This window comes from Ambystoma mexicanum, chromosome 6p (genome assembly GCF_040938575.1).
Source record: "Ambystoma mexicanum isolate Mex_15411 chromosome 6p, UKY_AmexF1_1, whole genome shotgun sequence".
Classification (NCBI taxonomy): domain Eukaryota; kingdom Metazoa; phylum Chordata; class Amphibia; order Caudata; family Ambystomatidae; genus Ambystoma; species Ambystoma mexicanum.
Window position 1 is genome coordinate 1374076510 of NC_090935.1, and position 24541 is coordinate 1374101050.

General features: G+C 47.3%; 1 protein-coding gene across 3 annotated transcripts in view; it reads right to left on the reverse strand.

Annotated features, from left to right (window-relative positions):
* The window catches only part of TNKS (tankyrase), a 2071987-nt gene that overhangs the window by 1033258 nt on the left and 1014188 nt on the right, over positions 1–24541 (reverse strand). For all 3 annotated transcript variants that reach the window (XM_069626094.1, XM_069626093.1, XM_069626092.1), the window contains one exon: positions 17566–17731. In XM_069626094.1, the coding sequence (XP_069482195.1) occupies positions 17566–17731 (166 nt within the window). The remainder of the gene's footprint in view (positions 1–17565; positions 17732–24541) is intronic.

Here is a 24541-nt window from a genome sequence, read left to right on the forward strand (position 1 = left end):
TTGAGGTGCTTAAATCACGGTTCCAGGTACCTTGCAGCTGAACACCCTTAGAACGAAATGAATACTTCAGCAGAACAGGAGACCTCCAAGGAGCTGACAGATGCAACGGGAGTCACGATGATCAGGCGGCAATAGGCGATCTTCAATGGACGAAAAAGGAGCAGATCCTACAAGGCTTCCATTGATGCCAGAAGGCTGAAATTGTCAGAGCAGGCGTCTTGTAGTACAAGATGTAGATCTGCCAAGTTCCAGGTATTAACTCTGAATAGTGACTGCTGCAGCGAGATAGCCCAGGCAAAAGCTTGTCAGTCCACCAGTTTGATCCAGGGACAATTACAAAGGCTTAGAAGGCATTGATCCTAAAGCAGGACGTAAAGACAATGTTGGCACAGGTCCATGGGTCTAAACACAGACTAGGGTCTTGAGATCAGTCAGAGGAGCAGGTTTACCAGGACTTCACTGGAGTTGAAGTGGTCTGCTGAAAAGGTCGTCCTCAGGTCGTCAGCTGCTGACCTTTTTTTGCAGAGGGCTCGGCTCCAATGATGATCTGTGGAATGGCTGCAGGAGTCATTTTATTCAATGATGGCACTGAAAGCTCACCCAGGTTCACCAATGGTAAGCGTTATGCAAGATTGTATGCAGTACCCTTTGGGTGCACTACAATAACCCTGACTTCCTGGCAATAGGGACCCAACCTTTGTTAGAAGTCTGAACACAGGTTGGTAGTGTGGCTCAAGCAGCCAGGCTTATCTCAAGAGGGGTCAATGTGAGCAGTAATGCTGTGACACCGTAACCTTTATTCAAATGCACTCTTACACTCAAGGTTTCTTGATAAAACCATTATTAATTTATTTCACAGTCAGTTATACAAGTCTTTGTCCGAAAGGAGCAATGTATGTAACACTTATAAAACACTTCAAAACACACTCTTAGTTTCTCTAAATCAGATGATACCCATTGGGGATGGCACACACACTTCCTACACCCTTAGGTGACTTAAATTGCTAGGATACTGTGGATATCGATTTATCACTGGTACATTTAGAGCAATACTGAGTTTGGTGTAAAAGATCGAGGAGAGGAATAAAACAAAGGTTAACAAATAATTCACAAACTGGTAAGTACTTTTAAAAACCTTCCAATGCCAAATAAGTTTAACCCTTTCCTGGGGAAAAGGTAAAGCACAGAATCAAAGGTAAGAAGAGTCGCTCAGGGAGCCATGACAGCCAATGTTAATTGCACAATGTCTAGGGGAGCTGAAGATCTTCTTTGCAGGTAGGTAAAAAGTCTTGCACAATGTTTAGAAATGTTTGTAGAAAATAGAACACTTGAAGGGCCACAAGCTAGGCTTGTGAAGGGCAAAGCTTTAGCAACTCTGCAAGGTAACCAAGACAGGTCTCAACTGAGAGCAAGTAAGGCTACAGAATAAGAGGTGAGTTCTCTTAGACTTTACAGTTCATCTGGTTAGAAGAAATGGTCCCAGCTGGCTTCTGTTCCTGTACATCTCTGCAGATCCTGTTCCTGGGCCTCAGTCATGGGGACAAGAGGGAGAACGACCGTGGACTCCTGCTCTGCAATGGGATAGTCAGAGGTAGCAATGGGCAAACTTCGATTCAGCGGTCCTTCAGTGGTTCAGCTCTTCACATCTGATAGCAAATAGCAACAATATGGTTCACAGAAACCACTCTGGACTTTCCTTGCATCTGGGGTCCAACACACTGTTGAGGTGGCTCAGGCTTAGTCAGTCCTGCTTTAGGGAAGTCCGAAGGATCTTCCAGGCGCTCGGTTCCAACTTAAAAGCAATGCACGCCATCTGGTGTTCCTCTCCCTGGCAGTTCGGTTCCAGCAGCAGCAGTGGACGTACAGCCAGCTCCGAGAGGAAGTCCAGACGTGCTTACTTTGAAATTGATTGTTCCCACCAACTCAAAGGGAGAAGTCGTCCTTGCAGGTCTTCTCTGGTCGAGGGGAATTCGGAGTTTCAGCACAGCAGCAGGACTTCACTGTGCAAACCAACGGTACAGGAGCTGCAGCAGGCGTCTCTTCCCAGTTCTTCTTAAGATTCCTTCGTCCAGTGGTCAACTGCCTTCCAAGCCAAAAAGCCTCAACTTTTATGCAGTTTTCTCCCATTCATTCCAGCCTAGCTGTCAATCACACAACAGGGTGGCTGTCCCTGCAGGACAGCCAGCCGGCCAATCGCCATTGGGTGCATTGCTGTAACCAAGGGGATTAAGCACAGGGAGTTTAGGGCACCTCGCTCACTTCCTGCCCCTGCTAGACCTACTGGAGCCAGAGGCAGGTTTCACTCGTGAATCCCACCAAAGACAAACAAAGGGACCAAACCGGGCTTGGTGCACAGAGTAAATCTCAAGAAGGACCTTTCCAACAAGAAATAGCAAAAATAGAAGACTGAGCCATTTTGATGAAATGGGCACCCATGGGTGCCTTACTGTGGCTGCAAACACAGCCCGCGGTAAAAACACACAATGGTGGTAAAAAGTAAACGACTGCCACCAGCCATTAACTGTAGAAAGGGTAACAAAAATGTTACATGAGAAACTTGACAAAGGGATACAAAGTAACCCCTCCAGCACCCTATGGTAAAACGGTGTATGCGGAGTCTAAAAAGTTACAATATGTAAGCAAAGTCAATTTCACTTCACTGCTCTTGGAAACAATGTAAAAGATTATGCCTATGGAGTTTGTCAAACTCCAAAGTTAAAAGAAACAGAGACCACATTACAATAAAAATAGATGAGGGTGAGAAAAAGGGCTCACTCTCTCCAGGTTAGAAATTAAAAGTTCTGAAATCCAGCAAAAAAGAGCTATGGCTCTCTAAGGTAGAAGGTAATTGGCACATCTCTGAGAATTCTCCCTAACCGTCAAGCTTGTGTAATATGTTGCATCTAAGGTTTCACTACAGTTTCTTTGTTGTTCTTAATAGTCCTTGGCCTTAAAAATAATTAATCTTGCTACCTGTTAGGCAAAGTTTGAATGCAGTACCCTCTGAACACTACAAGCAACTATGACTACAGTATAGGCAACCGAACCTTTGGTATAAGCTTGTACTAGACAGATTTGGTAGCGTGTTGAGCAGCCAGGGTTACCTCAAGAAGGGAAATGGGAGCTGTAATGGCGTTGTCACAAAGATTCACAGTTACAGGTATTCAAATAAACTCTTACACTCAAGGTTTCTTGCATAAACAATGTTAGGCGGACACCTGTGCAGTTCCCTCTGGGACCACTGCAAAAGATTTAGGACTACAGGTGTTTGGCAGTAAACCCACTTGGTAGCAGTCTTTACCACACAGATTCACTTGGTAGCGGTGGCTGAGCAGTCAGACTTCCCTCAAGAAGAGTTAGGCAGTATGTGGAGTATACAAAATAGGGCAATCTACACAGTAGAACAAGCAAACACGGAACAAGGCTTCGGTGTAAAGATATAAAGGTATTTATTTATAACACACATCTATGGAAAACACTCTGGCACTAATACGGCAAACAACTTCAATCACAATTACTTATACGAAGAAAAAGATCAATCCCCCTAACAATAGTTCGACAAGTCTAGGTTCACCGGCATCACTTATTTGCAGACAGAGGTGTATGCTTTAACCTAGATGGCACTCTAGTATTCGTTAGGACGGGAGAGAAAAGTAAGGCAGGTTATGAAATCAACTCGGTGCCACTACTTTACGGACAAATGCAAGGCAAGTAAGGCAGGGCCTACTGCAGATCACAAAGTTCAGAGGCCAGGCCCACTCAGAGAGAGACAAGGCGATATGTCCCAAAAAAGTGTCTCAGTGGAAATGCGCTTCGAGTCTTTGTCGCAAATTGTTATGGAAAGATTTGGACCAGTTCAGAAAAACAAGTTAAAGAAAGCTTGGAGTCCACCCAATGGAAAGGCGAGGATTAAGACACCTCACTCTATCCGGCAGAAAGGGAAGCCAGGCGGACACGGTACCTTGTTTGTGGAGAGACCGCTCCGGCAGGGGCAGTTGTTCCTGGTGGTGGATGCACGTCGGGTCTTTGCCAAGAGTAGAGATGATGTTGTCGAAGAAAAGTGAAGTCCGGTGCGCCACCAGGGAAGAGACCAGCCGCGGAGTGCTCCGTCACAAGGCACCACCTTTTGGTCGCGGTACAGGGTTTGTGGCTATCGGGGTGCTCTGCACGGGCAATTCGACCACTGCGTCCTGGAGCGAAGAAAAAGCAAAGGGGACTTGTTGTTCCCACCAGTTAGGGGAAGACGCTCTCCGGCAGGGAGATCTCCTCTGTTGTCGGGAAGTGGTGAGTCGGTTCAGCAAGGCTCCACCTGAGGTGTCGTCGTTGCAGGTCGGCTCAGCTTTACCCTCGTCAGATTCTTAGGTCCTGTGGCGACTTCTAAAGATCCAGTCCCAAAAGCCCTGCTTTTATGCAGAAAACCCCCATTCATTCAGCCTAGTTGTCAATCAAAACACGCTAAGTGGTGAGCGGGGTGGCTCACCACTTGGGCCAATCACACCAGAGTGCGACCGGAGTTGGCAAGGCAACTCGGTCCAGGGTGCCTAAACCCCCTCCCACACCCCTCTGGTAACCCAGACAGAATGGCACCACTTTGGAGGGTCTCTGTACAGAAGCCCGTCAAAAGTGGAACAAAGGGCTCAACCTTTTGTTTAGGAGTCACAGAGACGAAAACCGAGTTCTGGCAGAAAATACCATCCGATAAACTTATTTAAGATAAGTAGATCGGTGGTACGTTAGAGATTAACGAGAAAAAGTATCAATCTCCAACAATGGGAAGAATCCCATAGGGTTATATTCGGGGTCGAATATAACAAGTAGTTTCCACTGCCACCAGCCTAAACTCGACGAGGGGGGACGGGACAGTGCCCCCTCGAATAACAGACCCAGGATTAATCGAATTACCCCTACTAGTACGTCCACAATAGGATGGTTTGTACTAGCTCTGTTAGTAAATTTAGGTCTAGTAAAGCCAATGGTGACTTTACAAGCCCGGGGAGACAGTAGTCAGTCCCCGGGTATGGAGTCTATGATGGAGGTCCGCTAGGACGCCCCAGTGCTACGGCACGGAGGGTGCAGTGTAACACACATAGCAAACCTATGAGACCCTATGGAGTAAAAGACCCCATAGCCCATAGAACACATTGACATTCAAAGGAATTCCACACATTCATGTCCAAGAGTGGGAGAAAAAGAGTCTCAATCTTGGCAGGATGGAAAAAACAAACTCCAGAAATCCAGCAAAGCTGCTGGGGGACTCACTAGGTTAGGAAATTCAGCCTAAACAAAGAATTCTCTCTAACAAACAATTATTTATTTATCAGTCAGTTATAAAGCCTTATTTGGAAGGGAGCAATATACTAGTAGCACAATATACTTCAATACTGTACACTGAGTTTCTGAAACAACAAGACCCTTTTGGGATGACCCACAGACAACTTGCACCCACAGGTGACTTCAGTAACAAGGGTGCTGGGGACATTAATATCTTACTGTTGGCATTCAGAACACTTTAAAAGTTGGTAAAAGGCAAAGATTATTATAACACAAGAGAACATCAATTTCTTAAGCAGGGCAAATACTTTCCGATAGTAAATAGAAGAGTCACTCAATTCAATAGGCTAAGCCAAAGTCAATAGGCAGAAGTCTTTGTATAGGATGCAGCACATCAGGTAAGTAAATGGAAAAGTCTTTGCACAAGTTCTTAGGAGTCCTTGATAAAAAAGAAGAATCAAATGTAGGGCCACAAGCTGATTAGATTTGTGAGCTGTGGAGGTTACAAGCACTTCTACAGTAAGAGGTAAGTTTTCTTTGACTTATTTCACAGTACCTCGGTAAAGAAGAAAAGATGCAGCTGATGACTTCTGTTCCTGGGATTCAGTCGTGGGGACAAGAGAGAACGTCGGGGGACTCCTGCAATGTACAGGGACTGTCAAAACTGGCAATCGGCAAACTTCTCTTTCAGTGGCTGTTTCGCGTTTCAGCTCCTTGCGGTACAGAAAATAGCAATAATCGTGGTTCCTGGCTGTCAAGGTGGACTTTCCTGGCTTCTGGGGTCACACACTCGATTGAGGGGGATCAGACTCGGTCAGTCCTGCTTAATGGGAGTCCGGAGGATCTTCCACAAGCTTTAGACCAGCTTAAAAGTAACACAATCTGGTGTCCCTCTCCCTGGCTATACGGTTTCTTGTCGCAACTGAGGAAATTTAACCAGCTCCGAGATGGGTGTCCAGGTGGCTTACTTTGGAGTTGATTGGTCCCAACAACTCAAAAAGGGAGAAGTCGTCCTTGCAGGGGCTTCTCTGTCAATGCGAACTTGGCGATTCGGACCTGCAGCGGGGCTTCACCGGGCAAACCAAAGGTCCAGGAGTTGCAGCAGCCGTCCTCTTCAAGCTCTTCTTCGGTTCCTTCGTCCACTGGTCGACTCTGCCTTCCAAGCCAAAAGACTCACCTTTTATTCAGTTCTCTCCCATTCATTCCAGCCTAGCTGTCACTCACCCAGCAGGGTGGCTGTCCTTGCCGGACAGTCAGCCAGCCAATCATCACAGAGTGAATTCAGGTCTTCTAGGAGACTTGAAATCTGAAGGGGAGCCGCGGGGGCGTGCCTCTTATGCTAGCACGGCCTGCGGAGCATGCGTAGGCGGATCCTGGAAGGACGTAGATAGGACACAAAAGTGTCGAAAGTTTTCCTTTGGAAAAGGCTATATATGTGTACCGAGGGGTCCCAGTCTGACGACGGGGAATATTCTAAGCATGTGAATCCATGAAAGATCCAATGCTGGAGAAGGACCTTCCCACAAAGACCTGGCGGAAAAAGAAGACCGGGCACCATTTTAGCAAAGATGGTTGTATGCCATTTTGAAAAAGATGGTTCCCGTGGTTACTTTATCGGAGTCGCGAACGGTCACAGTAAATGCAAACCAAGGTAGTTCAAAACAAAACCACTGCCACCAGCCAGCCAATTGAGGAAAGGGTGACATAGTATGCTACATAAGAAGTTAGACAAAGGGGATATTAAGTAACCCCTCCAGCACTCTACTGGAAGATAGCATTGTAACTTTCTAGACCCAGCACACACTAAGTAAAGTCAATTTCACTTTACTGTTCTGGGAAAGAGTAGTTGATCCCAGCGAAGGTATTTAAACCTTTGGAAATCTGAAAGACTTCCCTGTGGCACTGCATGTTAGGGAGAATTCTCATTCTATGGCTAATTTCCCTCACCTAGTGAGTCCCCCAGCAGCTTTGCTGGATTTCTGGAGTTTACTTTTTCCACTTAGTAAGAGTGTGCCTCTTTTTCCCACTCTTACATGTGTTTTGTCATATACATTTCTACTTGTTGTGTGATCTTGGACTCTGAAGCACACCACTCCATGAGCCCAACTTCTTGTGTGTGTTACACAGCACCTTTCAGTGCAGTAACACAGGGTTGTCTCTAAGACTTCCCAATGACTCCTTTTCCTGGGGCTGACTACTGTCCCCCAGAAACAGGTAAAGTTGCCATTAACTTTACATAGTCAAATAACCACAGATCCAGTACACCCCATCTTACATGGAGTATTGGAAAGGGTTAATCCGTAGCCCTTTCTACCTGTCTGTCTCTGAGCATTGTTTTGCTCTTTTAACATTTAGACTTGGCTGGTGGCAGTGGCATCTATCCTAACTTTTCTACCGCGATTATACTATATAAACATGGTAGCGTTTTAGGCTATTATATGAGCCTCGAACATAAACCCGCTTGACCAAATATTCTTTCTTTTGGCTCCGGTCGGGTTTATTCGCCATTTCGTTTTGTTAAAGTCCTTCTTTTGTTTTACTTTGCGCGGCAAACCAGGTTTGCCTTCTTTGTTCACCATCTTTTGGCGGGCTTCTACAGAGAAGCCCCACTCTTGGTGCCTGGGTGTCTGGGTGTGCTGAATGTGAGGGAGGGGTGTAGTCACCCCCTGCACAGGGTATCCTAGAAAACCCAAGTCGCACTTTGCCATGATTGGCTGAGGTGGTTGTCCGGCCTGGACAAACCCTCTGCTGCGCGATTGACAGCCAGGCTGTGTGAATGGGGGATTTTTGCATAAAATGCAGGACTCTTGGGCTGGAAGTCAGTCGCCACTGGAACTACAAGGAACCAAAGCGAATCGGAGAAGACGAGGGCTGCTGCAACTACCCCGTCCCGGTGAAGCCCTGCTGCAGTCCTGAGCTCTCTACCCTTCAACGACCAGAGATGATCCAGTCCTGAATCTTCTTCCCTTGAGCCTTGTGGGGTCAACCAGCTCATCTTCCACAGCCAGAGGATCCTCTTTGTGGTAGAAATCGCTGCACACTGCTTTAGTGGTCCGGATAGCCATCTGAAGAGCCTCTCCTGTTTTAAAGGAGTGCACTTTTTATTCACCGTCACTGCTGCTGGATTCATCCCTGTGCGGTGCAGCCCCTCCAGACGTCGTCCTCGTCTCCACAACTGAAGCATCAGGAACCGTGGGTCTGCAGGAAACACCAGGAACAACTGCTGTGGCACCAGCTTCTTCTTTGAATAAGGTACTGTGTTCTGCTTCGAGGAACCAGGGTGAATCCCTTTTCTCCTCATCCAAGGCTTGCCTCGTCTTCCCTCCTCCTTATAACTTTTGCTTCCTCTGTTGACAATATCCAAGTAATCCTGGCTATGTTGAATCTTGAACTGTCTGTGTGATCCTCAACAACATGAACCCGGTTCCACTTGACACTGGCTCCGGCCTATTGACTTTTGTATTTCTGTCAGCGAGTGTTCTCGGATTCTGTCTGCCTTGACAAAAGTATTGCCTATGATTTTTTGCCCCCAACTCTCTGGTTAGCCCAGGTGCTAAGTGTGTTTTTGCCCAGGTAATGTTTCTTACCACGGATACGCGTTCGTTAATACGACCAAGTTATCAAAAAGTGATTGCATGTGTATGCCCGGTAACGTCGTTTGTTTCACAACACCAGTCCGCCAAAACCTAAAAGGTACTTACCTTGAGCTATTCTGTGCCAAGAGAATTGGTTGTTTGTAGTGTATTTTTCGTGTGATTTTGAAATTATAGAAGTGTTGTGTTTTACTGATGGTTTAAAAATAAATGTCCTTATATTTTTTACCAGAAACCTTGAGTCAGTGTTTGCTTGAGTCACAGTAATTGTGGTCCCTTTGTGTAATCTCTGCTACTGCTCATATACTCTTGAGATAAGCCTGGCTGCTCCGCTACTGCTACCACTTTAACATAGTAGTACAGGCTTGTACCAAAGGTGAACTTGTATTACCACTTGTAGTCTTAATTGTGTGTAGTGGTCCCTAAGGGCACTGCACAGGATTCTGTCTAACAATGCACTAAAGGTGCTGTGTGACAATTGTAAATGATGATGCCTATGGAGGTGGTGAGCCTCCATAATCAAAAGAAACAGTTTATAAAAATCACATTAAAATACATGAGTGGGAAAAAGGATCTCTCACTCTCCAGGTTAAAAAAATAACAGAGCGGTGGGAGGGGGAGTGCGCTGTTGTGCGCCAGCAAAGATGGCCGCCTGAAGGGATAGCTCCGTAACCCCTGAGATCCTGACCAAAAAACAGCAGGCAACAGTCAAACAGAGGAGCACCGAGCACAAGCACTTGCCCACTCCTGGAGACACCCGCAGTGATCAGGACGTCTGGCTAAGCCCCGCTACACCCTCCCAAGTGTCATTGGCCTCCCTGCCTGGGGCTGCCCTGCCCGATCTCTGAGCCAAGATCCTGCAGGTGGGGTCAGCCTGCTCTCTGCCACCCATTAACAAATGACTAGACCTTCTGCAGGGGCCCCGGTGCACACCGTATTCACTCCAAGTCCTGGGTAAGAGCCCATTACGCCACAGGATCATCAGCCTTCATCACACTGTGCAACCCCATGGACCTGGATTCCGCACGCGGACCACACGGGCTAGCCAATTAATTGCTGGGGCATAGGGGCGAGCGGTTCTACCCCACGGCCACCGGTTCCGAACGAGAGGGTGCACATGGCTCACTGAACCGTGGGCAGACTGGTGCACATTAATCCACCCTATTGGAGCAACCTCCTGAGGAACAGACGCGCCTGGGCACGACCTGTCTGCCCCCCCAGCCCACCCTCGGCCTCACACCACCCCACCGAATACCCCACTAGAGCCTGTGAGCATGTCAGTAACAAGGGGCAGACCCCACCCTGACTCGGAAAGAGAGAGCAGCACACTTGGCAAGGTCATGACTCGAGGGGCGAGGGGCAATAAGAGGGGGCCCATGGACAGCTTCACAAATGCAAGCAGCATGGATACCACACAGGGCTCCGCCCCAAGCTCTCCTGTTAGCTCCCAACCACACGCTGACACAAGCACGGATCAATACATGAGTGCACTACAAACTGGGTCTGCGGCTGTCAACACAAGATTGAACGATATTGAGAGTACCATAGCATCAAGATCATACAGAGAGTGAACTCTAGGGTATCAGAGGCAGAGGGTAGAGCACCCTGGAAGACTCATCGATCAACCACGGTAAAGCAATCAAAGAGATCCAAAAAACCCTTAAAGCAGTGCATGATAAATGCGAGGATCTCAAATCCAGATCCCGCCGCATTAACATCAGAGTGGTCGGGATGGCGGAAAAGGTCACAAACACGCCAATGGAACAGTTCCTGGAGGAAGTCCTTCGATCACTATTCCCAGAGGCCCAGTTCTCGCAGCACTTTCTGGTGGTAAATGCCCACCGATCCCTGGCCCCACCACTCAAACCAGGAGCACCTCTGCACACAATAGCCCATCTCCTCAATTACTGAGACCGGTACCTAATGCTTCGCATGGTGCGCGAGAAGGGCGCCCTCTCATACAACTCTAGCCAGATCTATATCTACCCAGACTTCTCTAATGGCGTCCAGGCAGCCAGACAGACGTTCGATCATGTGAATAAGGCACTCTGTGAAAGGAAAGTACCATATGCAATGCTGTTCCCTGCCAAATTAGGGCTTCAACATGCCAGGAGATCCCACTTTTTCAATACACCGGGGGAAGCAATGACCTACATTGAGCAGCACATCCTGGAAGCCCAGAATAATGGCTGACAGTATTAACCGGTAATTAAACTCCAAGATCACATCCACAAGCCTGAGCTCCCTAATGGAAAACCAGGCGCACCCACTCCTCTGCAAATTAGGGTTACGACGAGCGCATAAGCGGCAAGTTCCAGTATTCCACGTGTTGGCTGCACACAGGAACCCACTTTGTAAGACTGTTCTGAGTTGGGGTACTACACTATACAGTTGGAAGGATGGTGAGGGTGGGAGGAAAAGAGGGTTGTTAAAGGTGAATAATTCTGACACAGGAACTAAGCATGGAACAACATAGCATGGATAACAGGCATCAACAGGTCACAAAACAACTCAGCATGGTACCAACTGGCTCAACGCATAAAGTGAAGCACCTCTCCGAACATACGGGGGCTAGCAAACTCTATAAAGGCCATGAAGATATTGGCTTATGCTGGGCGGTACAGGGTTGATATCTTATTCTTGCAGGAGACGCATGCTACAGCAGGTGAAGTGGACTCATTTGCCCGCGAATGGGGCCCTCTGAGGTTCGGCAAAGGCTATTCTTCACAATCAAAAGGTGTGCGCACCATCATACATCGACATACAGGTTTCCAGATCACCAAAACAAGCATTGACTCAGAAGGGAGATATGTAACTATATGGGGCATACTTCAAAAACCGGAAGCAATTCTGGTAAACCCATATGGTCCGAACATAGACACCCCTGAATTTTACCTCCAGATCATGTCGCAGGTGTCACTTCAGGGCGAAGCTCTAATCTTATGTGGGGGGAATTCAATACGATTCTAGATCGGCAGCAACCAGAGACCCTACTCCAAGGCGGCCATAACCATAAAATATGGAATCGCTGAAATTCCACTGGTGGACATGTGGAGGGAGCTGCATCTGACGCTGAAAGAGTTCACATTCTACTCAACAGTACACTCCACTAGTTCACTGATAGACTATTGGCTCCTCTCCTCAGAAGTGGTACCATGGGTGAGCAGCTGCACCATCCTACCATGAACGATGCAAGCCCATTTACTGGTTCTACTGGACATAAACTTGGAAGCCTCCGGAAAGACATCGCTAGTGGCGGATGCCGCCATCCCTCCTCAGGGACGAATCAATCAGAGCCACTAAGATTTGAGATTATGGAATTCAACATAAATGAGGGTTCGGTGGCCTCACACGCCACGCTCTGGGAAACATTTAGTGTGGTCCAGGGTCCACCTCCTCTCCAAATCGGTGGGCACACTCAAATCCATCAGGGACGACCTCAACCAACTGGAAACCAACCTCTGGATGCTGGAAACGCACACTTAATGGCACCGAGTAGGGAATCCCATAAATCACTACAGGAACAGCTGGACAAATACAGAACCCTGGCGGAATGAGAGATAAAATACATCATGCAACCAGCCAGAGCCAGACGGTATGGTGAGGGTAACAAATCCGGGAAGGTGCTGGCAAACTTGATCAAATTAGAGCAGGGGTTCAAGCCGATTACGTCCATCAGCGGAGCAGACGGTTTGATCCACACAAGCGCGGCCAAGATCAACAAAATCCTACAGGACTTCTACTCAAACCTGTGCATGAATACCGACCAGGTTACGGCACAGTAGCTATTCCACTGCTCAGGCTGGAAAACAACGACAGGACCCTACTTGAGAGCCCACTTACCCTTGAGGAAATTGTCCAGGCCATCAAAGACTTGACGGCTGTTAGGGCCCTGGGCCCGGAAGGCCTCCCAGCCGATTTCTACAAATGTTTTGCAGAGGTACTGTCCACCAGATTGCTAGCACTCTGGGAAGAAGCCCTAGATGCCGGCTCGCTCCCGGAGTCCTTAAGGGAAGCTACAATAACTGTCATGCTGAAGCCACATAAAACCCCACAGGACCCCAAGTCATACCGCCCCCTCATTAATTAACAGAGACACCAAAATCTATGCCAAGGCCACAGCGAACAGACTTCTTCCCCATATGAGCAAGCTGATACACCCTGATCAATCAGATTTTATTCCCTCCAGGTCCACGTCCTTGAACCTCAGGAGACTATTTGCGATAATAGCGAAGCTGAACTCAGAAACCGCAGCGGTAGCAGTAACACTGGACGCTGAAAACGTATTTGACTGTCATGGCGCTATATGTATGCAATCTGCAAAATATGGGTTTCAGCCCCCAGTTCCAAAACTTCATCCGGCTACTGTATAAAATTCCTAGAGCCAACATTCGGACTAACCAAACACTGTCCCCGGTCTTTACCCTGCAAAGAGGTACACGTCAGGGTTGCCCGCTATCCCCGCTTATATTTTCCCTCACGATAGAGGGTATGGCTCCACTACTTTGCCACAAGCATGCAACCCACGGCATCCCAACAGGCGGCCCCCGGCAGATCGTCTCGCTTTACACGGATGATACCCTTTTATACCTACTAAACCCAGATGTCAAACTACCACTGGTCATGCAAGACATCACAGAGTGTATTGCCAAATTCTCAGGGGACAAAATAAATAAACCCAAATCTCTGGTAATTCCCCTGACACGATGGCCACCAGGTCGGAAGCCATGACACAGTTTTGCTGGTCCCCAAGCACTGCCCGCTATTTTGGCATAATTACTGCCACAGATAGAGATACGCTTTTGTTAGGGAGAATTTTCATAAATGGCTGATTTCCCTTACCTAATGAGTCCCTCAGCAGCTTTGCTGGATTTCTATTTTTTTCCACCAGGTAAGAGTGTGAGCCTTTTTACCACTCTTACATGTGTTTTGCTGTGTGTGTTTTCACTTTGTGTGATCATGGGCATTGCAGCCTCACCTACTCCATGGCCTCATTTTTCATGCGTGTTACACAGCACCTTCAGCGCAGTGACGCAGGGTTGTCTGAGACTATTTTAGTCACTTTAAACCACAGACCCAGTACACCCCATCTTACATGGAGTATTGGAAAGGGTTAATTCTTATCCCTTTTTGTCTGTGTCTCTTGGAGCATTGTTTCTCTCCCTTTACATCAAGACTTGGCTGGTGGTAGTGGTAACTACCCTATTTTTTATACTGCGGTTATCTTATATAACCATGGTATTGTTATAGGCTATTAGCCTCAAACATAAACCCGCTTGACCATATATATTTTATCACGGTTCCGGCTGGGTTTATTCGCCATTTCTTTTTGCAAATGTCTTTCTCGTGTTTTACTCTGCACACCAAACCAGGTTTGATTCCTTTGTTCGCCGTCTTTCCGCGGGCTTCTGCACAGAAGCCCTCCTTAAGGCGCTTGATAGTCTTGGTAGGCAGGATGTGAGGGAGGGGTCTTCGGGCCAGGCTTTATGAATGGGGGAAAACTGCATAAAAAGCAGGTCTCTGGGACTGCAAAGGCAGAGTCGCCACTGGAACGAAAGAACCAACGAGGAGCTGATGGAAGAGGACCCGCCACAACGACTGAACAGCCTGGTGAAGCCCTGCTGCAGGTCCGAATCTTCAGAATCCGACGACGGAAGATCCACCAGGAAACTTCTTCCCTTGAGCTGGTGGGACCAACCAGTTCACCCAAACTGCAAGCCAGGACCCCTCTGGTCGAATTTGCTGTACGGAGCTACAGCGGGCTGGATAGCCAGGAAGATCAGACCCTGCTCGGGTTTTAAGGAGCACACCTTTTATTTGTTGCTTTGCACTGCTGTGCTGTGCTGGTTTCATCCCTGGGTAGTGCAGGACCCTCCAGTCTTCCTACTTCTTGTCAGTCCAACAGTCGCTTCAGGAACCGTGAGCCTGCAGGAACTACCAGGAACGTCTGCCTCAGCTACAGCTCCCTCTCTTTTTTAATGTACTGTGCAAATCCGGTTGTCTGTTTCGTTCAGCCGCGGTGAAAGTGTTTGAAATCTTTCTCCAAACCGAGGGCTTGTCCTTCTCTTCGAACTAACTTTTCTGACAACCAACCTCGTCCGGAATCCATGGCACAAACTTTACTGCTAACCACCCTGAACTGTATGATCTTGAGCAAAAGACTTTTGACCCATTGATTTTGGCCCTAAGCCTTTTCTACCTGATTCTATCACTGTAGTTCCTCTTGCTCAATTGCCCAGAGTACTTACCTGTTGGTGTGGTTCAATTTCTATTCACTTTGTTTTTCCCTCCCTTTTAAATTGGTAGAGTGCCATTTTGCTACCACTTCATTTTGTGAGCTTAACTTGTCTGGAACTTATTGGGAGTGGTGTGGTGTATTGAGAGTGTGATTTTTATACTGCTTATAATAGTGAAATGTTATACAACTGAAGAGTGAAATAAATGTATATTCTTTTACTTGAAAACCTTGAGTCAGTGTTTGCCTGAATCATAGAAATTGCTGTCCTTTGTGTAACTATTTTGATACTGCTCACTTACTCTTGAGAAGTCTGACTGCTCAGCCATCGCTACCACTTTAACTGTGTAGTACAGGCGTGTACCAAAGGTGAATGTGTACTGTCACTTGTAGTCTTAATTGTGTGTGGTGTTCCCAAAGGGTACTGCATATAATTCTGCCTAACCGCTATATAAAGCCAACTATGCCCCTTTAATTGCACAACTAGAAACCAAAATAATGTTCTGGAGTAAACTCCCCATTTTAATGTACAGCCACATTGCCCTCCTGAATATGGTTGTTGTCTCCAAGCTTGTTTATTTATTCAGTAACATCCCTATCTGGCCAGGTAAAACCTTCAACAATCTGCAACGACTGGCCTCAGGCTTTGTCTGGGGAGGATGGTCAGACAGAGAGCTGGCCCAAATTAAGCGAGCCAATCGACAAATGGGGACGGTCAGCTCCTGACTTCAGCCTGTACTATTATGTGGCGCAGGGGCACCATGCCAAGTATTGGTGCCACGACACGGAGGCATACCCACACATACATGTGGAAAAGCTAATGGTTGCCCCTTCGGATGTACGGTCCTGTATATTTTCTGTGAAACACGGAAGCTCGATGGACCTGAACCCGGTGACCTGCACTAGTCGGGCCTGGGCAGCATTATTCCGCAGGGTAGGATGCACACACCCCTACTGGAGCCACACACTTCTGTGGCACCACCCACACCTCACCCCCCTGCTTCACACCACATTGCAGAGGAGAAGTGACCCAAGGAAAGCCATGAAACTGGGCGATCTGTGCCCAAATGGGGAATTCCTAAAACTGGCAGAGGTTCAAAATATAGCCGGCCAGGGGCTCACTATTAGCCTTCAATACCACCGCCTGAAGGCAGCCCTGAAACACCAATGGCCATCGTTCCCCACCGAGCCTCCTACCCACCCATTCATAGTAGAATTAATAGATCAAGACTGTTTCAGCACCATCCTCGGGATCCGTATCCCGGCAAAACCTGTAAAATACCTTCTGTGAGACATAGGCAAAGCCCCAAACCCCCAAACAAGAGTGGCAACGGCGGTTGCCAAACGCAATATCCTTCGACACTAAAGCGTAGACCCCCCCCCACAATTCACGGATGGTTCAGAGACCTGATTGGTACATATGACTGAAGAAGGTTTCACAAAATTGAGTACACCTACCAACCGGCCTAAAGACATAAGGGCCTCTCTGAGGTGGTACTTAAGCACGACAGACCAACCCACTACAGCACTGGTTTAACAGGGTCTCTTGGAGCTAATCCACATTTCGCATCTAGTGTTCTCTGCTGTTAACATCTACGTGTGATTTCAATTGTAATTCATTGTACCATGCAATTTACGTTGTTGTGTAAGTCAAGTTTGTGTCAGTCGGAAAAATAAAGTTAAAAAAAATATATATCAAGTCCTCATAATCCAGCAAAGTTGCTGGGGGTCTGTAAGGTGGAGTGAAATAACACATTTGAGAATTCTCCCTAACACTACCCAAGCCGGTCACCTTGTTTCCTTGCATTCACTTTAGCCACGTTCACTGCTCCGTCTAGCCTCCTTTCTCATCTCATCTTACTTCCCAACTTTCTTCCTCGTCTTTGCTTTCTAGAATTGTTCACTTTTTTCTTAGTCTTGCCTTCTCTCTCATCTGATCTCATTCCTTCCACCTTGCCTGGTACTTTACTTCTATTACAATGACAAAACTAGAATAATTAACCTAAAGTCAAATGTCAGTGGTCCTCCACAGAAATTAGACTTTAGGTTAAGTATTATAGGTTGCTGTTGAGCATAATCACAAATACAGATGGAGATACATTGCACTGCTGGCTTTTTCAAACCATTCAACAATGGTTTTATCTGAATGGTAGTTCAATACATTTCTTAAGCGCACTACTGAATTGATTACCCTGTGAGCTAGAAAAAAGACCAAAAAAAGTTTGTTTGCTTTGTAATATGAAAAAATGTGTTCCATTACTTCGGAACAGCTTATTACCATTGTTAAATTGCATTTGAGACTCAAATGAAGCCCACAGAAGGTTAGCTGCACTTTTGGAAGATTAAGTGAATACCCAAGCATAGTAATTCACCTGTGAATCCCTATGCATTGTTGTAGCTTATACATGCAAAATATAATTTAATAGGACGAACGCCTTCTGTAAGGCAAAATGTTCAATTACATACTTTTAGAAGAAGTTTGCAGATTTCATATTTTCCTTTAGCAGCTGCCTCATGCAGAGGGGTGAATTTCCATAAGTCTGCAACATTGACAGATGCACCGTGTCTCACTAGTAGCTCTGCCACCTCATAATGCCCATACGAGCAAGCGTTGTGCAGAGGTACCAGACCACTAGACAAAAAAAAAAAACAGATATTTAAAAGGTTAGAAAATGAAAAAATGTGGACCCTAAACTAATTGAAGCCAAAACCATTACACACATACATGCTCAAGAAAATAATGATCACTTGAATGGTTTATCGCCATACTAAAAACTGATGGCAACATTTCAAGCTGCAAGCTACTACACAGGCATAAAAAGTCAGTCACCAACTCAATTCTACACATGCACAGCAAACAATTTCTTACTTGCCACGCGTCAATTATCACTAGCCATTGGCTAGTGGCAAGTGTAAATTGAACCCCGCTAGAACTATGTTTTTAACAGTTCAGAAATGCTCAACATGCTGTACATTTATAAAAATGATAGAATGCACATTGGCAGAAAGAAATAAAGAAGCAGGGAAACATTTAGCATACATTTCTAATTCTTTCAAAGAAATTGCTGAAATAAACCAAAATTAATTTAAAAATGTCAGCTATTGTTTCAATCTTAGTAATGCCTTATTATCAATTCATGTATGTGTGCAACAACTGCTGTTGTGAAAACAAAACCATTGCTTACGTACATTTGATTGTATATGCACAATTGGTGAATAAAAGCACAGATCATTGGGAAAAAATAAAAAGGAAATCAAAATCAATACTAGCAAAGGAAATAGTGTTGGCTCTTATATAAGTGAAATAAATTACTTTCAATAATGTTTCTTCTGATTGGGAAGTTAGTTCCTTTCACATCTTAAGAAAGACTGCCAAAGCAGTATGAATACTGGAAGAGGGTATACAGCGAGGAGCTGCTATCTACAAAGTCTTGATCACTTTGAGACCAAAGAGGGCATCCTTACTTAATAAGGTAGAAGTTACTTACCAATAACTATTATTCTCCAGAATGGGTCTGGTATGGATTCACACGTTTATGAATATTCCCAGTCAGGCTGGGAATGCTCAGTAAAAGAAAAAACTGTTTCACATTCGCTTGAAAACTATTTATCCTGTAAACCAATCACTGTACTCTGGGTCATACTGCCCCCATCCAATGACAGTCCTCTCCCTAAGATCCACCCCTGGAGGCCATCTTCAGATTTGGTAAGCACGTAGAGTGATCATATGAACCAAGAAGAGCCACAGAGGGGAAGGAGGGAGGGTTTGCATGTGAATCCATGCCAGACCCATGCAGGAGAACAATAGTTACAGGTAAGTAACTTATGCCTTATCCAGCTTGGGGTCTGGCATGGAATCACATGCTCATGAATAACGATTACACAGCAGTACCATCTACACAACCACAGGAGGTAGCAAGGCTCAACAGAAGCAATAAACTCACCTCTGGAACGGTCTGGCCTCAAATTAACAGGTTGCGCAGCACTGCTTGGCCGACTCTGGACTCCTCCCTGGAATCCCGGTCAACACAGTAGAATTTCGTGAAGGTGTGCGGCGACCTTCACGTAGCAGCCCTGCAGATGTCCAGCAGGGGCACACCAGACGGGAACGCTGTAGTTGCAGCGATCGCTCTGGTCAAATGGGCTCTGACGGCCAGGCAATGGTCCGTTTGCCAACCGGTGACAATGGGTGATGCAGCCAGAAAGTCCGGGTTTCAGAACATAGGAGCTGTATTAAGAACAGGGTCATTACAGCCCCGATGTCAACCATTTTTTGAAGATGGACCATGGATGTAATGACCTTAAATGGTCAGTATTACTCCATATCCAGAGCCAACATTTTCTTGAAACTAAGAGGTTACAAGTAAAAGAACATTGGCTTCTTTTTTTATGCCAAACAGCTGTAACCGGTCTGAATGAAGCTGTGGCCTGGAATAATATTGGTTGAAAATAGTTCCTGGCCCATTGCGGACCTTCCGTTCCCTCTTTTATAACCCTATAATGCGAAAGGGTCACGTGGCGTCAGGGGGCAAATAAACAAAAAATAAAACTTTGTTTCTCTTCCATCGTTCTAGTTTTGGTGCTGACCAGGTTTTTTGAATACACTTGACCTGAACAGGTTTTAATGCACTTGTCATGACGAGCGGGAGCAGTGAATATATTATGGCGTCTCCCCGCGTTCTCTACGGCGATGACATAGGATTTACAAGTTGTTTAGAGACGCGCTACTAATTTGCAGCTGAGTTTGTGAATACACTTACATGGGGTCTCTTACCTGTTGAAGAAAACACAATCATCCAATTGGGACGAACTTCAGCAGCTGCGTCACTCCGACAAACTACTTAAGGGTAGTATGGTGGCAGAGGTTTAAAATCAGGTGACAGTTACGTTACAGACAGAACGCCGGAAATGGAGTAGCCAGATACGGAGCCTCTAGGAAGTAAGTGTGTTGGGACGTAAAGGTTTAAGTGATTTGTGAGTTTGACTACCGCCCGAAGCTAAGCGGAGATGGGGGATGTTATACCGTCTCTTCTCTTTGTATACGGAGGGTATTTGTCACTCGGAGTAAGTGTTTTGCCGCTTTGGCGTCTAGTCAGATCGGGTTGCTAATGGCTTTCCATTGTGTCCCGCAGTATTTTTCAAGCAACAGTTCGGGATGCTAGTTGGAACAATGTTGCACTGAGCGTAAACGTCGCGGACCAAAAGGGCAGCGACATACCAACGGAGGCGTGCATTTTAGCAAGGCCCTAAAGAGCGGCTTTTGCATTGCCCACGAGTGAGTAATCACATTGTTTAAGTATTGGGGCGGAGTGTATGGGCATCTAACGGGGCGATTTAGATAGTCATACAGTCCCGTAGGTGTGTTTTTTTGCATGTATCCCGAGTAGGTTACTTTTCACGAGATGACCATGCTTTAACAAAATGCAGTTAGACAATGGAGCTTTTGTTCTGATATATCCCCTTGCAGATTGCTTTTTCTGTTCCTTAAAAATTGAGGTGCAACAAGTTGTTCTATTGCTTTACATAGAATTGGGGTGTGATATTTCATTTGGTTCAGCTGCGAGGCTGGACCATGAGCCAAGTATGCAGTAATCAGTTGGGGCTTGGTATCAACTAGATGTATGTAGTGCACCGAGGTGTGCCACCGTTGTAAATCTATCCGTTTTTTGCAGAGTTGTGACGGAGGTTTCTGACTGCGTGTGATGGTCACTATCACAGAGGGCTGTGTTACCAGGAAGACGCGCCTAATACGCCGTGGACAGCATTATTTATTATAGCTACCACGGTAAGCCAACCACAAGAGACTTGTAGCTCTATAGTGGGGTAGTGAGAGAATTGGTAACAGCAACAATCAAGGTTGTTTTTTATGCTGTTTTTTATAGAGCCACAGATTAACATTATCACCACGACGAACGAAAGAGAAAGAAAACTAGCATGACTAATGTTTTTTCTCCCCTGAAGAAGTTCTAATATTGTTGTAATTGTATGTTGTAGAACGAAACATGTTGGACTAAACTGTTGTCATTTATTAAGGCAACTTTGATGAGCAGATTATTAAGTTAAAAAGAACCTTGAGTAGCAAGGATTTGCCTAACCAGGACATTGGGGGTCGAGAGAGAGTATCTCAGAATCCTGAGAGCTTTCTGTACTGTTATATTCAACAGGTGTAAGTACTTCCGTGAATGGTGATTGGAGTATGAGTCAGGCAGAGAATGAATGGTGTGCGGTGTGTAAGAAAGCACTTTTTGCACTTTGTTTTATTGAATTGTAATATGAATTGTAGGCAACTTGTAGTCTGCAAGAATGTTTTTTATTGAAGATGATTTAATACATTTAACAAAATATATTGTCTTAATAAAGTCATTTTTGTAATGCACAAGTACATGGTGTTAGTAGTTAAATGCTATTTTCTAATGTCTGAGGGTGTTTGTACCCAGTGGTGTTTGTCGTTTGTCCGTTAAGGTTCAGCATAAGGGCAACGGGTTTCCCAAGTCAAGCAGCCTCCGCTAGTTGTTTAGGGGGGGGACGAATCTCGAGGCCAGTAAATTATTCCCCGCAATCTTTTTATTGTACATGTGTGCAGCCGGAGAGCCACCTGGAAACGGAAGCCTTGGAGAGGGCCTACCCTTGGTTCACAGGGCCAAAGTTCACAAACAGCCGTGATGTCTCCCAAAAACACTATGTGCGGTCCACATAGAACTTCAGTGCTCTAGCCACATCCAGCAAGTGCAAAGTCCTCTCAGGCGTTGACAAAGGCGACGGGAAGAAAACAGGTAACACAAAGGGCTTGTTGAGATGGAAGTCTGACGGCACCTTGGGCATGACAGAGGGGTACACCCGCAGCACCATCCCCGTCTCGTGGAATGTCAAGTACAGTGGTTTACTAGACAGGCCTGATTCTGTCCCACTCATCGTGCGGAGATGATGGCCAGAAGAAATGCTGTTTTACACGATAAAAACTTCAGCGGTGCCGAATGCATAGGCTCGAACGGGGGACCCATGAGCCTAGTCAGCACCACATTCAGCTCCCACGCCAGGGCCGGAGCCTTCACCAGCGGTAACAAACGGAAAAGTCCTTTTATGAATTCCTTGACCAAGCGGTCTGACCTTAACGACCGCCCCATAGTTCTGGTGTAGCGTGAGATAGCCGCCAGATGAACTTTGATGGAAGCATGTGCCAACCCTGCCTTGGCCAGCGACAGTAAATACGGCAGCACCTGCGGAGCCGTAATCCTTAGAGGATTGCGTTTCTGTGCACGGCACCAGATGGCGAACCTCTTCCACTTATGGCCATAGCATTTCAGTGTAGACGAAGCACTGGACTTGGCAAGCACTTCCTTGCAGTCCATCTGGATATCGTATTCTCCAAACTCTAGCGCTGCAGGAGCCAGGCCTGCAAGTTCAGCGACCCTGGGTCGTGGTGCAGAATCGCACCTCCTTCCCTGGCGAGAAGGTCTGCGTCCGCCGGAAGCTGGACTAAGGTCCTAGTACCATATCTACCTCGGCCACAACAGTGCAACGAGGATCATCCTGCACCGGGACCGTCTGAGTTGATTGAGGAGTCGCAGGGGCAACTGGGGAAACGCATAGAGGAACAGGCCGTCCCAGGGGAAGGAGAATGCATCCCAAATGCTCCCCGGCTGTGGAAACCTGCTGGCGAATCTCCGGCACTTGGTGTTTGTCGCCGTCGCAAACAGATCGATCTGGGGATTGCCCCATCGTTGGAATAGCAGATCCACTTGGTCCCGTCGAAGCTCCCACTCAAGGCATAAGCGCAGTTCCCTGCTGAGAGAGTCAGCCACAGTGTTCTTCACTCCTGCCAGATGAAATGGGACGAGGAACATCTCCTGAGCGACGGCCCATCGCCATAGGTCCTGCGCTTCTTTGGAGAGCGCTGGGGATCTGGTGCCCCCTGCTTCCGGATGTAAAACATCGTGGTGTTGTCTGTGAAAATCCACACCACTTTGCCCTTGCGGGACGAAGGAAAGACTTGAGGGCTCAAAACACTGCCCGAAGCTACAGAATGTTGATGTGCAACGTCTTCTCCTCCGGTAGCCACAGGCCTCTTGCGTGGAGATGACCAGTGTGTGCCCCCCATCCTTCCAGGGATGCGTCCGTGGTGACCGTCTCCTGATGGGGGGGGGAGGTGGAAATCCACGCCCGCCGACAGATGCGCACGGACATCCCACCACCGAATCGCTCGATGGAAACTCGTCGATGGTGATCTTGTCCTCAAAGCTTCCCTATACCTGGTTCCATCGGGCGTCGAGGAACTCTTGCAGCAGTCCCATCCGCAGCCTGCACAGGCGCACAAGGTAAATGCACATCATGCCAAGGTGGGACTTGATGGACCTCACCCTTGCGATCTTCAGGGTCAACAGCCGCTATTCTCTCCTCCGACGGGGACGCCAGACACGACACTGTTGAGCCGGGACCCCAGAAACAGCACGTCCTGCGATGGCACCAAGCAGGACATTGCAAAGTTTATCGAGAACCCCAGTTCTGTGAGTAGCCGGACGGTCCCCGCGGTGTGTTCGACGGCGGTCTCCTTCGACTTTGCTCAGATAAGCCAATCGTCCAGGTAGGGGTAGACATGCATCCCCTGCAGGCGTAACCGCGCCGCCACTGGCGCCAGACACTTGGTGAAAACTCATGGTGCAGACTTTAATCCGAAGGAAAGGGCCTTGAATTGGTAATGCTGCCCTTGGACCACGAAGTGCAAAAACTTGCGGTGTCCCTTGTGCATAGGGATGTGGAAATAGGCGTCCTCCAGGTCCAGCGATGACAGGAAATCCACTTCAAGTTGTCCCAGCACGTGCTGAATGGGTACCATCCGAAACTTCTGGGACCTGATGTACTTGTTGAGGCGGCGGTCTGGTATGGGTCTCCAACCGCCAGTCTTCTTTCTGACGAGGAAGTACCTGGAGTACACTCCGGAGCCCCACAACCTTTTTCGAATGAGTTCCATCGTGCCCTTCTTCAACATGGCCCATACCGTCAGCAGGACTTGGGGGAACATGGTTTTCCTTCCTGGCCACTGGTGGAATGTGCCAGCACTTTCGTTGAAATTCCAGGGTGTGGCAATGGGCCAGGGCATCCAGCACCTAACTGTCGGTGGAGATGGACTTCCACACGCTGACAGTTCGCCAGCCGGCAACCTACCAGGGTGTGTGGGTGGGGGCCCGACGTTGCGGCCAGTTCAATCCTGCTTCGCTGTGGGGGCGCCACCTTGGGGACCTCGACAACGACAGCGACCTCCTCCGGACTTGCTGTGGCCGTTGTAGGCTTGCGGAGCAGACCAGTGGGACGGTTGACGGTAGGATGAAGAGCCGCCACCAAAACCTTTGGAGTATCCCTGGGCCTTTCATCCGGGGGCCCGAAAGGACGGCCGTCACTGCTGGAGCGTGCCTAACGCCCGAGCTGTCTCAGTATCCGCCTTGAT